This window comes from Aythya marila (assembly GCF_965140915.1).
Source record: "Aythya marila genome assembly, chromosome: 10".
Taxonomy (NCBI): domain Eukaryota; kingdom Metazoa; phylum Chordata; class Aves; order Anseriformes; family Anatidae; genus Aythya; species Aythya marila.
Window position 1 is genome coordinate 19,488,730 of NC_139051.1, and position 13,001 is coordinate 19,501,730.

General features: G+C 39.8%; 1 protein-coding gene across 8 annotated transcripts in view; it reads right to left on the reverse strand.

Moving 5' to 3' along the window:
• Positions 1–13,001, reverse strand: part of WNK2 (WNK lysine deficient protein kinase 2) — a 116,729-nt gene that overhangs the window by 32,341 nt on the left and 71,387 nt on the right. For 7 of the 8 annotated variants that reach the window (XM_082767880.1, XM_082767877.1, XM_082767876.1 and 4 more), the window contains exons 13-20: positions 10,936–11,250; positions 7,884–7,933; positions 5,137–5,302; positions 4,940–5,056; positions 4,611–4,778; positions 4,336–4,381; positions 3,023–3,139; positions 763–1,856 (exon numbers count right to left, since the gene is read on the reverse strand). In XM_082767880.1, coding sequence (XP_082624006.1) covers positions 763–1,856; positions 3,023–3,139; positions 4,336–4,381; positions 4,611–4,778; positions 4,940–5,056; positions 5,137–5,302; positions 7,884–7,933; positions 10,936–11,250 — 2,073 coding nt within the window. The remainder of the gene's footprint in view (positions 1–762; positions 1,857–3,022; positions 3,140–4,335; positions 4,382–4,610; positions 4,779–4,939; positions 5,057–5,136; positions 5,303–7,883; positions 7,934–10,935; positions 11,251–13,001) is intronic. The other variant, XM_082767878.1, reaches the window with a different exon arrangement.

A 13,001-nucleotide genomic window follows, 5' to 3' on the forward strand; every position in this document is an offset into this window, starting at 1 on the left:
TCAGTGCTACTGTACCTCACTTTTAAAGTGACAGCAATATAGGCTATATTTGGAGTCTAAACTACTTCAGCAACCTACTATGCATTCTAAAATTGGTCATAAATGCATAATATGCAAATTAGACATTTATTATCACCAGCTTCATGACAATGATGCAAAGCACAACTCTATTTATAATCAGTCTTTAGAGAAGTTCTGTTTAACTACTCTAATTCCACCTCATGTACAAACATGAGGCTCTCTGCAACTTGCCTGCTGCTATTTGCATTTGCTGTGGTGTGAGGCAAGGTGAAGAGGGATATCCCCATCTAATAACTACACACAGGAACGAGGAACAGATGATAGTCTGTCAGAGCCGGATGACCAAAAGCTACCTGCTTCATCAGAACTTAATGACTGCACCTCGATGTCTCTTACCTTCTTAAAGTACAAAAAAATTATCACATTTCTGACTGCTTTAGAAACAGAATACAAAGGGAAGAGAATGCATTAAGATATAATGCCACTTTAAAACCCAAAGGAAAAAATCTGGCTTTCACTAATAAGTGTTTATGGAAAATGAGTCAGAATGCATCTGGCAGAGTAAGGACTTGAGAGAACTTTCACAGTGGAAAGTAGTCAGCAGACAAAAGGTGATATACCAGAGAAGCCAGAAACCCATACATATCCTGCCATGGACACTCTTGTTCTGACCTCTGCTTTGGAGCTGTTCATGCCAGCTGGATTTAGGGGTATAAAGGGCAAAGTCATTACTGGACTAACCAGTACTGGGTAAGGTGAGATCTCAGGTGGTACAAGCGATGCAACTTGGGCCTCAGCAGCTTTCACTTCCTGGCCAGTGTCTGCAACATTACAGCCTGGTTCTCTTAAATCCAACACCAACTTGGGAACTTGATCCTCAGTAAACGGTGGCAAGTTAAATTCACTGTCTGCCTGTTCCAACGGCACACAAGTGTCTGGAGTTCCTGCTGATGCAGAGGAAGTAGGGACATATTCCTGGTAAAGCAAATTGCGCAGTTTCTCGTCAAGGCTTTTTATCGTGTTGTCAACGAAGTCCACCCTGGGTGGCCCCTCTCCATCTGACTCCACGGTACATGGCTGCTGCTGCTGCAGCAGGCTGATCCCCACGCCGGTGCAGGTTATGGGCTGCGTCTGGGGCAGCATCACGTGTTGCTGGGATGCAGCCACTGACACCTGAGTAGGACTCTGAAGTTGAGACCCTGCCAGACTGAGAGAATCAGATGCAACAGCTGCAGGAAACACTTGGTTCACAAAGGAGTGCTGCACCATGCCAGGCTGGCTGGCCTCTGGCAAGTGAGGGATCTGAGATGCAGGCTGCCGTTCCAAAACGACAGCATCTGAGAGCACAGGGAGCGGGCAGAGCTCTGCTGCATTTGCAGGAACTGGTGGGACTGATTTGGGTGGCCCAACACTGCAACACGCTATCTCCACATCAGGAATACACATGCCCTCGTCTGCCGGCTGCTGCACATGCTGAACGGGCTGAGGAGTAAGGTGAGCATCGGTGGGCTCCTCCAGCAAGGCAGCATGGGGGGCAGGAGTGCCAGGCTGAGCAGGCATCACTGCCTTTAGTGGAGAATATTCCAGCTGACCTCCGTTAGCAGCCGTCTGCTCCAGGATATTTGGAGCAGATCCCGGTGGTGCTGGAGCTGAAAACTCTGCCTGGCTCTGTAAGCCGGCTGAAGATGCTGCAGCAGGAATTTGTGCCAAAGATGGAGAGGCTCCAACAGGGCTGTCACATACACTTGCTTGTAGAGGAAGCTGCTGACAAGCTAAGACACCAGGCACATCCATCACCGCAGAGCTCACTTGCTGATCATCTGACTGCTCCAGGTCTAGAAAGAATACAAACATCAGTTCAACTTCTGATGAGCTATACTGAGTGAAACGGCCATGGCACAGCTTCCCTGTTGGCTGCAGTGGTAACTACACCTAGCCTTAACTGATAACCACTTCCTCTCAGAAAATAATTGTCACAGAAGAAGTCAAACTAGAACTGAAAATTGCAAATTATGCAAAAATATTTCACTGATAAACCAGCAGTGACTAGACCTTTGACTACCTTATAGTATAAGGCAGAGTTTTAAAGCGCTGGGACTTTTCTGAAACTCAGATAAATATTCCTAATTTGGTTCAGAAGCATAAACACATTGAAAATACATGATTTAAGGAAGGCTCTTCATGGTTGACATAAAAGACACACTTGTTTTGCGTGATAACCATTTCCTAATCAATAGAAATTTTACTCTGAAGTACTTCATCTCAACACTGGAACAAGGACAGGAAGGCCTGGGTTCTTCAGACTATGTGAAGTCTTGGGGATGTAAAATTATTTTCAATTTAAATTGTTAAATGAAGACAATTAGTCCTAGATTTCATAAGGTATACCACTGATAGGATACGGAAGAAGAGCTTTTCTAGATCTCAGGAGTTTATCCTCAACATCTTGAAACTAATGACTGATGAGTGCAGCTCTAAGCCAAGGCAGACATAAGCCAGGGTTTGTTCCTCCCCTCTCCTGCCTTCCCCAGGCCACAACAGCTTTCTAAGGGATAGGCAGGAGTGAAGATCAAAGCCAAGGGACCTTTTTTTTTTCTCCCACTCAGTTCATTAAGCAGCCACCTTATAATTACAAAAAGCTTTTTAGAACAGAAAGGTCACTTGCAGTATGTTTTGCCACACAGCACCCAAGTCTTTTAACTACTAAGTAATATTAGGTAACAGTATTAAGCAGTATCAGATCATAGTAATAAACTACCACAGCACAGGAGCAGTAGATTGCAGCCCTCTGGGATCAAACTAATGTTGAAGTGCCACTATATACATGTTTGCCTGTCATTATTAGGTAACTTATTGAATACCACCACTAGAAAATATCCATCATTTTCTTCCTCTTACTAAATGCAACTATCCCAATTAAATCAAGCAAGACTAGGAGAGAGATGACATAGCAACCTTTGAGAAGAAAATATTTTCTGAAAACTTTGAAGTCTTTTAATACCTGGACCTTCAGACTGCTGTGTACTCTGAGGAACTGGTGGAGAAAATTCTGGTGCATCAGTAGTAGCATTTTCCACAACAGGACATATAATAAACCACCTTTTTCCAGTATGCAAAACTAGAGATGAAAATGAAATAGGAAGTAAACAATAGTTTCTGTTCATTCCAGACCACACATCATAAACTAGTCTTAACTTCTATATTTAGATAGAAAGACAGAATAACTGTAGTACTAGCCAAGATTAAAACAATGGCTCCAATTTGATTCCTATCCCAGAGAAGCCACGATCTGGAAGGGAGACAGCAATACCTCTCGATTCCACCATGTACTTACAGTAAATTATTGGAAAATGTATTTGCAAGTGTTTATTACCCTTGAAAGGGTAATAGTTTCATACACAATTTTATTAGTGGTATTGCAAACAGTTCTCATTATGGAAAAAGTTCTTAATTTTTGTGAAGTTTATCTATTTTAACTAAGGATGAAGAGTTATAGCTAATATTTACTTTCAAGTCTTATCTCAAGGTGTGGCATATGAAAATGGCAAACCAGAACTGTACACACTTTGAACCTTCCACCAGCATAAATATAAAGCTTATGTTAAAAAAAGCTGTGCTAGAAAATTATACGACTTCTATAGGCAAAAAATAAACACTATCTTTTTAGCAGAAAATCTAGTTTGGAAGATTATCCAATTTCTGTACCTGTCAAGTTTTAAATTATCCTTCTTTCCCTGTAAGAATGGAGCAAATACACAGTATTAGCCCCAGTAATAAGAATTTTGGGAACACTGCTTCCTCCTGCAGAGGTTTAAATTTGTCCACCAACATCCACTTAAAAAGAGACTAAAGGACTTATTTTTTTCCCTTCTGCACTTGGCTGTAAAACCTCTAAGACACAATGATGTTCAGCAGGCCATGATTCCTCTCAGTAACACTGAGATAGCTAAAAACTTTCAGGTTAGAAATTTCAAATAAATTACCAATGCAAACACAATCTTTTAGCTGTCTCTTCCAAATGTATTAATTGTTATGAAGAGTATGCTTTCCTGTGCCTTCTTGACTTTTCCTAGACTCATTATCAGCTTGCGTAATTCAGGGCTTTCCTAAATGCCCCCAGATGTTAGACTAATCCAGCTCAGCCCTGCGATCTTCAAGGCTACTAACAGCAGAGACCACTGTTACACCCTTATTTCTAGATATATTACCAGCCACCAGTAGCCAGTGGATGTCTTCCTGAATTAGCAAACTTCTGCATAAACTAATCACTGACTTAAAGCTAGAGATGGAGTTTGTATTCAAATGTATTTTTACCATTCTGTTGATACACGGGTGTCTTCATCTGAGATTGCCGCTTCTCCTAGTAAAAAAAAAAAAAAAAAGGAACAAAAGCAAAACAGAAGAACTAGCTGTCTTGGTATCAATAAAGCAGCGTTATTCCAAGGAATATGTATATTGTAAGCCTTAACTGAGTAGAAGAATTATTCTTATAGCTAAGAAACCTTGTTTTAGCATGGAATATAAAACTAATTTACGGTAAGGGATGTCAAGAAAAAGGAATCAAACTAGAAGTTTTTAATGTTTCTTACCTCATTCATTTCCAGTCTATCAGTATCCTGTTGGGGACTTGTTCCCTGATCAGAACTTCGTTCTCCTTCTGTATCTTCACTGAGCATATCTTCTGCTTTATCAATAATATCTTTCATTTGTTCAATAAATGTCTCTTTTTCACTCTGCAATATGAATTCATTCTCTACCTATAAGGTCACATCAAAATAAAGAGCAAAAGAATAACATTTTTGTTAATGTCTCATTCCACAGCCACCAGAAAGCTTGTAACAAGCCCACTTAAGAATAAATTGGCTGAAGCAAGTTGTTGTAGTAAGAGACTGTGGGCAGCTGTACCATCAAGTCTTACCATGTATGTAGCAATTTCCTCTGGCGCATCGCCATCCAAATCAAACTTAAAAGTCACCATTTTGTGATTGTGTGTTTCGAGCTGGCACTCCACCATCTTATCGCCTGTGTTACAAACCTGCAGACAAAGATTAACAATGATTATTTCTGGCACAACCAAACTAATCCTGAATTTATCCTCAAATAGAGTGTACTTGCATTTAATATGGTCAGTTTGGGTCTGCTGGACTTCTCCTGGCGTGAACGTGCACGTGTAGATTTCTTATGTTTCTTTGAAGACTTTCCTTCTTGTTTTCCACTTCCTATTGCTCCTTCGAAGCTGTCACTCATCTCTTTACCTGAAGCAACATCTGGACTCATGTAGCTTTGCAAGAGAAAGGAAGAAACCCCCCAGGATGAAATTGCCATCACAGATGATGGAGTTATGCACAGGTAAAACAGAAGAAAAACAGACACTAAAAAAAAAAAAAAAGTGAATGTCTGCACTTCTAGACCAAATTGAGCCAGCTATGGAGAGATACTCAGTAAGTGAACAGAGCTACTCTAAGTCAGGAATGTACTCTCGCTATCACACCTAACAAGAAGTGACCTATCAAGGTTGCTCTCAATACCATAGGGAAGTCCTATCACTCTTAATACATCACTACATTCCCTAACCTATTCTCTTTAGGGATCCTTGGGGTCCCTGTCCAAACTACACACTTTCTTATTTTTCTAAGCTTCAGCTTTCTCAACTCCAGTTTGTTCAAACTCACAGCAGAAAGTCTGAACTTGGTCAAGTTGTTTGTCAGAGACAAAGGAAAAGAAAAAACATAGTACAGCACCCCTCAGAGACAGTGTCTCCCATCTCCACAGTTCTCAAGACTGAAAAAAAGGTATTGTGCCACAACATCCCTGATGACCAGTGTCCCAGCTAGTAACAGTCCATTATTTTTAGCAACCAAAACAGTAGCTCCTAACAACCTTATCGTAAAATAATGTGTATTGGAAAACGTCAACACGCAATTTATGAAGCTGCCAGAATTTTCCAAAGATTCATAGAAAATGACTCAGAAAGGAGTCTTGCAAGGTCATCTGACCCATTTATTACTTTAAGGTACGATCAGCTCTATGCCAGTACACACATATGCTTGTGTAAAATTGATCTTATAAACCTCCCTTGAGATTTCATAACCTTCCTGGACAATTTATTCCTGTATTAATTTATTTGTACAGGAATAAAAGAACTTAAGACTAACCTACAGATTCCTACTTAAATTTAGGGCCTTTACTTCCTGTTCTAACTGCAGAAGTTGCACTGAACTGCTTAGTACTACCCCCTTCACAGGTATCTTATATGTGCAAGCATTAGGTCAGGAAAGAGAATACATTCTGCACATCGGATATACCCTGGATCATACCTTTGCTGCAACTGCCAGCCTTTTTATTCATGCACTGTTAACCTTCACTCTACAAAAATACAGCCCAACTTCAACACTGAGTTCCACGTGTATGTGGAAAATAGAAACCTGTCTACAACTACGAGACAGGTTCTGACACAGCCTCCTCATGTTGCTGCAGTCACGATAGTCAGCTTTTCTCACACAGTTCTGGAACAGGCAAATTAGATGATGACAAAAAAATGACATACCTTTCTACAACACATTAGATAGCAAAGTGAATTCATTTTGTCTAACTTTTTCATAGTCAGAACTAACCTATAGTTAAGAAAAATTAGATTTCACTTTCTATGCAGTGTTCAAAAGCAGCAAATTCTTGAGGGGGAAAAAAAGTTCAATTTTAGGGCTGCGGGGTTGCATGGTTTTGTGTCAGACTGACTTTTTTTTTTTTGGTAGGGCAGATAGAAAACGGTAAGAGGGGTCTTCAAGTTAAATTTATGAACTCACCTTGTCTCTTTAGGAAAACAGAAAAGGTCAACAAAATCCTAGCCCAAAGCACAGAGCCCTGCAGCTTTATAATCACTGAAGACAAACCTGGTGCTGGCTCCTGCAATTGGCAAAGGACTCTGCTGCTTACAGATACATGCTGTTCATATCTACCTTATCCACATCCTAGCACGGAAAATTCTGTTACTGCTGCCACAAAGCAGGAGTTGTGGTATGGGAGCAGCAGCATGCCTGCCCCAGAAACAGCAGCCACTGCCCCCATTCAGCTCTCTCTCCAGTCAAGCAGCCACAGCAGCAAGCCTTCCGCTCCTGGGCTCTTCCTCACTACATCTTCTAAACCTTTCTGCTTCCCCTTCTGCTTTTGAGTACAAGAACAGACAGTCAAGGGCTGGCAAAAACTGAGGTTTGCTTATGTTTCTGAGGAGTGCTGAGCTGGCTGTATGAATTATTATTTACCATTACTTCTGCAATTAATGTATTACTGGGCTTAAGTATGAACTTGTGCACTGCAAAGCCACAGAACGGGCTCTGGCTGCATGTTCCAACTCCTGTTATAATGATACATTTGTGAATGGCTCAATACACCGTTCTCACCAATACTCCATCCCCCATAGCATACCTGGGGAAAGATCATTACAGAAGGTGAGGCAGGATTACCCATTCCAAATAGGGAATAAGCTACAGACCCAACTAATGAAAATATCATTATATATAGATTCAACAGCATCAGAATCAGCGATCATACTGCTTCAGTTATTTTAACAAAAATAAATTACATGCTGAAGTGAAAGCTGTTGTGTGTACATCAATGCTAGAATGCAATATCCAAATTAAAGCATGAGAAGTGTTGGAAGAACCAAAACAGACTCTGCAGACAAAACAATTGTGACTTTTTCCCTACACTTGCATCCTTACATCTTTCTTCTGCTCAGCGCCTGCTGCTCCTTCTCCTCTCACCCAAGCCAAAAAACAGGCATTTGACTCAGCTTTGTAAAGATAGAAGGGGAAAACAGCCTCCAGAAAGAAAATATTTCTTATGCCAAATAGATTATATGATACCTTTCACAGCTCTGTGACAGAGTTTGAAGTTTGTCCTGTATTGCCTGCTCCTAAAATACAAGAAAAAGTTGTTTAAGCATTATATTGCTGTATGAAATTTAAGTAAGTTTTATTTAGACATTAGTAATCCTAAAACATTCTGTTTAACCGCTTCTTGGAACTTAAAAATGCCCCATTTGACCCTCCCAACATTACTCCTGACCGCAGCATCAATACCTGTGCATGCTCTTAAGACAGAGACACTAAAATGCCAGTTCCCTCCTGCTGTCTCTGAGGCAGAAGAAGCAGAGAAAGAAACAAAATATTCCTTACCACAGTGGAAAAACTTCAATGCAGGACAAATCCACATCAGCACCTACCTTTCTTTTTTAATGGATGTAAATTATACGCTAATTTGCTTTATTGCTCTCTTGTTTCCTGAAATATGTTAGGTATTTTCTGTATATTTGGCTTATTGTGAAAATTTCCGATGAACTTGCAAATAAGAGACAAAAATTCATTGTTTAAAAACATGGTCCTCATACCATGTCTCCTCTTGTGATGAATTTGTGGTGGTGCTATTACTGGCCCTACTAGTATAATCTTACCACGTATGTAGGTAACATACACAGACACACACACCTTGGTTTGTATATAGCAGTTATAGGTATATACACACACCAAATGTATTAATAAATATATATAATCATATATATACTTATGTAAATATACATTTATAGACATACATAGAAAATCCTTCTATAGACACACTGTCACAAAGAAGGCCCTGGACTGTCATCACTACATATTCATACCAGGGCAGTTTGTAGACCATAGTTAAAAGCTTAGAGGTTAACCAGTCCACACCCCTCATTGCTTATAATGCCACACACTTGCCATGCCAAACTTGACCGCAGTTTCTATAAAACTGCAAAATTAATGAACAGTGAGAACACAGACATAATGTATCTAGATTTTAGTAATGCACTTCATCAAGTGTCTTACAAAATCTCATTTGCCTGATCAATTCAAATTGGTTTGGATATGAGTACTGCCACACATTTAAACAAGAGACAGATAAAAGCGTCATGGCAGAGCAGCAACAATATGTGGTGTTTTGAATATTTACAGATATGAAACTCCTCTTACACCCAAGAAAACCTTAGCAATATATGTCATAAAATCAGCACGGGAAGCACTTGGATCAGTTTGACCTTTACAAAGAAAGTTTGATGCCCATGCACTTTGCAGAGAAGCCAGCTGCAATGATCAGTGCTTACAGCTCATTGCAGCTCCAGGATTCCAGTGTCTCCTGTAACAAAGGGCAACAGAGGCAGCACTTGCACTTGGGGCTGGGTTCTAACTGGAGATTTTGCAGGTATGAGAGGGAGAGAAGGGAGAGAAGAGCACTGTATTGTCACTCAGAAATTCAGCCTCTCCTACTCGAGAAGCCTGTTCTACATTACTCTAGAAAAAGGCGACAAAAGTATGACATTGGATTGGTTTCTTAAATTGCATGAGAGAAGGGACTTAAATTACAGGTGAAGTACAAGAATGAAGTTAGCAAAACAGCCGATACATGTTCCTAGGTATATGATGAAGTGTCAAGACAGACACCTGCCTCAGTGGGCACTGATTTCTCAGGTAATGTGGGACAACGTGCATCCCCCATCACACACTCCACTACAGAAATTAATTTTGTTTATATTTCCAGAAACACTATTGTTTCTGGATACTGTAAGAGGATGGGCCCTGCATTGAAAACTGTAGCTTTGACATCAGCACTGATTCGAACATGAGCTGTGCACAGAGATAAAAGGAAGGCTGGAAAAAAATAACTCGAGTAAGGGATGTGTCTGATACAGCCATTCTTTACATGGGGACTCCACACATGAAGTACTACAGTCTAGTTCTACTGTTTCTGCTACCTACATCTAACCTATAGGATAAAGAAATTCACCAGGAGATACCCTACACCACAGTACAAATAATTCCTGACAAGAACTAGACTGCCACTGGATAGAAGGACTGACAAAATGTGGAACTAGAATCTAGTTTCAGTGCTTGTATCATTCTTAACATCTTCTGGAAGAAAAGTTAAGTGGTACCTCAAATGAAATTCATAGGCTATGTTGTGTAGGAAAGGGATGCAACAAGTGTATGGATGTATAGGTTAAAAGAGGAGATTAATTTGAGAAGATGGAAAGGGTTAATTTGGGAGGAAAGATAATTCAGAACGGAGAACCACAAGTAGAAACATGAAAGCAGAATTGATGAGGGACATGTCCACTCAGAAGCAGAGAACAGATTCAACTTAATTACTAAAATCTGGTACAAATGCCAAAACCTTTAGTTTGATTTGCTTATAGATATCTATTAAAGAATTGAAGAGAAGACATTCTGTCAAGACTGAGGTTTAAACAACTATGGGAGTGGAAACAAAAGTCAAAATAGCAGACAGAAGACAAGCTTCAGTTTTATTGTTTTTCCTTATAAACTGTATCTTGCTTATATGGCCACTGAGAATTGGCAATGCCTATGAGTACTTGAAGAAACAAAAATATCACAGGGCTAGAGTAGAATTCAGGCAATACAGGAGGGTAAAACGCTGATGAAATGCAAACAAGGCTCAAATTGAAGAACATGAAGAGCTTTTACACAATGAAAAATCAGATTATGAAATGGTTTCTTAAGGCAAATGGTGATTGGTTGCACAATGGCTTGAGACATTTAAAACTAGACTGGACAAAACACAGATGGAACTTTATAGAACAGTTTCTTACTGACCCACAGCACTTAAAGAAGGTAATTTCTGTGTGTATTTGCGCTGGACTACTGACAAAGATGTGCTTTGTGGCTGACTTGTCCTGCTGCCTGATTACTTCAAGGAGACATTTCACAAGTAGCAGAAGGTAAAACTTGCCGTTTCCAGCTTCATTGGAAATAGCCAATTATTTGCCTACTCGGAGTTAGTAGCCTCTAGGAGAAGCAGCTCTATGTGGTGAGAGTGGATCATCTCCCTTGTGAAATAAGCCCGTGCCCACAAGGAAGGTTAAGGGGGAGGCAGCACTACCTCTTGCGATGTCTCTGTAACTGCCTGGACAGCTGAGCTGGGAGCTGGGAGCTGCTGACCCAGAGGCTGGGAAAGATCTGGTTGAAGCTGCAGAAGACCAGAAGGCTGAAGAGGCAGACAGTGATCTATGGGCACTGGTGGGCTAGCTGTAGCAAGGCTGCCATGGATCTGTGAAATACTTTCTGGAGCGACACGGGGAGGCAATAGTTCGGGCTGCAACTGCAAAGGCGGTGACATGACTATCGAAGGTTGCACTGGGAGTACCGGCACCTGGGCTGCAGTTTCCAAAGCATACTGAGTATGTCCAGTAATCTGCTGCAACACAATAGACACCTATTAAAATAAATCTCTACTTAGAGTGCTTATGACTTATATGACAAAGTACTAAAGTCACTGCAGTTCATGGAAAAAGGATTACAATTCTGCATTGAGAATATACCCGTGTGGTTTCTGATTGGAAGGGCAACTAAAGAGTTTAGATTTGCTTTAACATGACCAAATAAAAATCAAAGGATTCTTCCTGTACAGTTGTGACAGCGTGTATTTCACAAGCACTATTTTCTTTGTAGAAACAAAACCATGTTTTGCTAAGAAATTAAAATCTTAGATTATGAATTCCTTGTCCTGTATAGTTTGTTCTGTTTTCAGTGAGCACAACACACAATCCATGCAGAGAAAAATATACTCTATCCATAATTTAGATTTTTTTTTTAATGTTGCATATGCACTATTAGCTAATATAGACACGATTAACTCTTTTTAGACAGAACATATGCCAATGCCTTACAGAACACATTGTTTTCCATTTAGTTTAAAAATTTCAGATACAATTTCTCCTGGCACACTAAGGCCTCAATCCTGCAAGCGCTTCCTTGTGTCACACAGAAGAAGTTTCATTTATCTCAGTGGATTTCTTCAATGCTTTAAAATAACTCATGTGCGTAAGCGCTTTGTGGGAACTGGACCGATACGATTAGATGCCAGCTACCTTAGAGACTATGTTGTTATTCTGCATAACAGTTCTTTGAGTTGTACAGTTAAGAACAGAATATTCTCCTTTTAAGTACATTGTGTATTTTTCCAAGGGGACTGAGCTTGTAGGAATAAGGAAAAGGGGAGATAAGAAAATACAGAAGAAAGAAGGCTTTTTTGTACTAGGTACAACTGCATAATTTTTAATTGTTTTTGAAGTACTTGTCATCACCTAGAGATTTAAAATATTTGGACAATTAAAAAAAATAAAAATCAAGACTCCGATGAGAACTAGAACACACAACTTCATTACTGCATGCTCTGTGCAGATTCTGGATATGAGCCAACATTATTATTCCAGGTTTTAAGTGGATAAATATAAAGATGCAGAGTCCTTTGCAACACAATGGTTACAAGACTGCCTAAGTGGAGGTTGTTAGAGTAGTAACTTTGGTGTACAGTGCAGAAGAATAGTGAAATGTTTTTTTCATCTTACATAACTAAAATAATTCACAAAATGTTTCAATTTATTATTTACCTGGGCAAGATTGGACATAAAGGTGCTGGACATCAATTGCAGAAACAGCCCTGCATTGGAATGCCTTTATTTACAGAAATACCTTCCCATTAGGAGCACGTTAAAAGATGAACAATCTATTTTTGAATAATCCTATGTGCTTGTCCATTTTGTTTGCATTAGCTTTTTTTTAATCCTAAAGAATATAATGGAAATCTTCTGTACGTATTTGGTAAATAATGACTGTCAGCACTGTTTGCAAATATCAGTTCTTTAGGTTTGGTGTTTGCCACGCCTGGTTCAATTCTTTCTAAAGCCATCAGAAAAGCTATGGCTAATTAGCTCAGTGGTAACAGTCTTAGGGTCTGCATTGCCTACACTTCCACAAACAATATTTCTGTACCAAATATATGGCTGAAGACAAATTTAAAAATGATGTACTACTTTGAAGATGCCATGATATGGCAGGTTGAAATGAGATGTTATGAATTTTAATCGGTATGTTACAGCAAAGTGATGTAGTAGAACAGAGATTTTCAAGAATGCTATTACTAACAGATTTAGTGCTCTCTCCTGC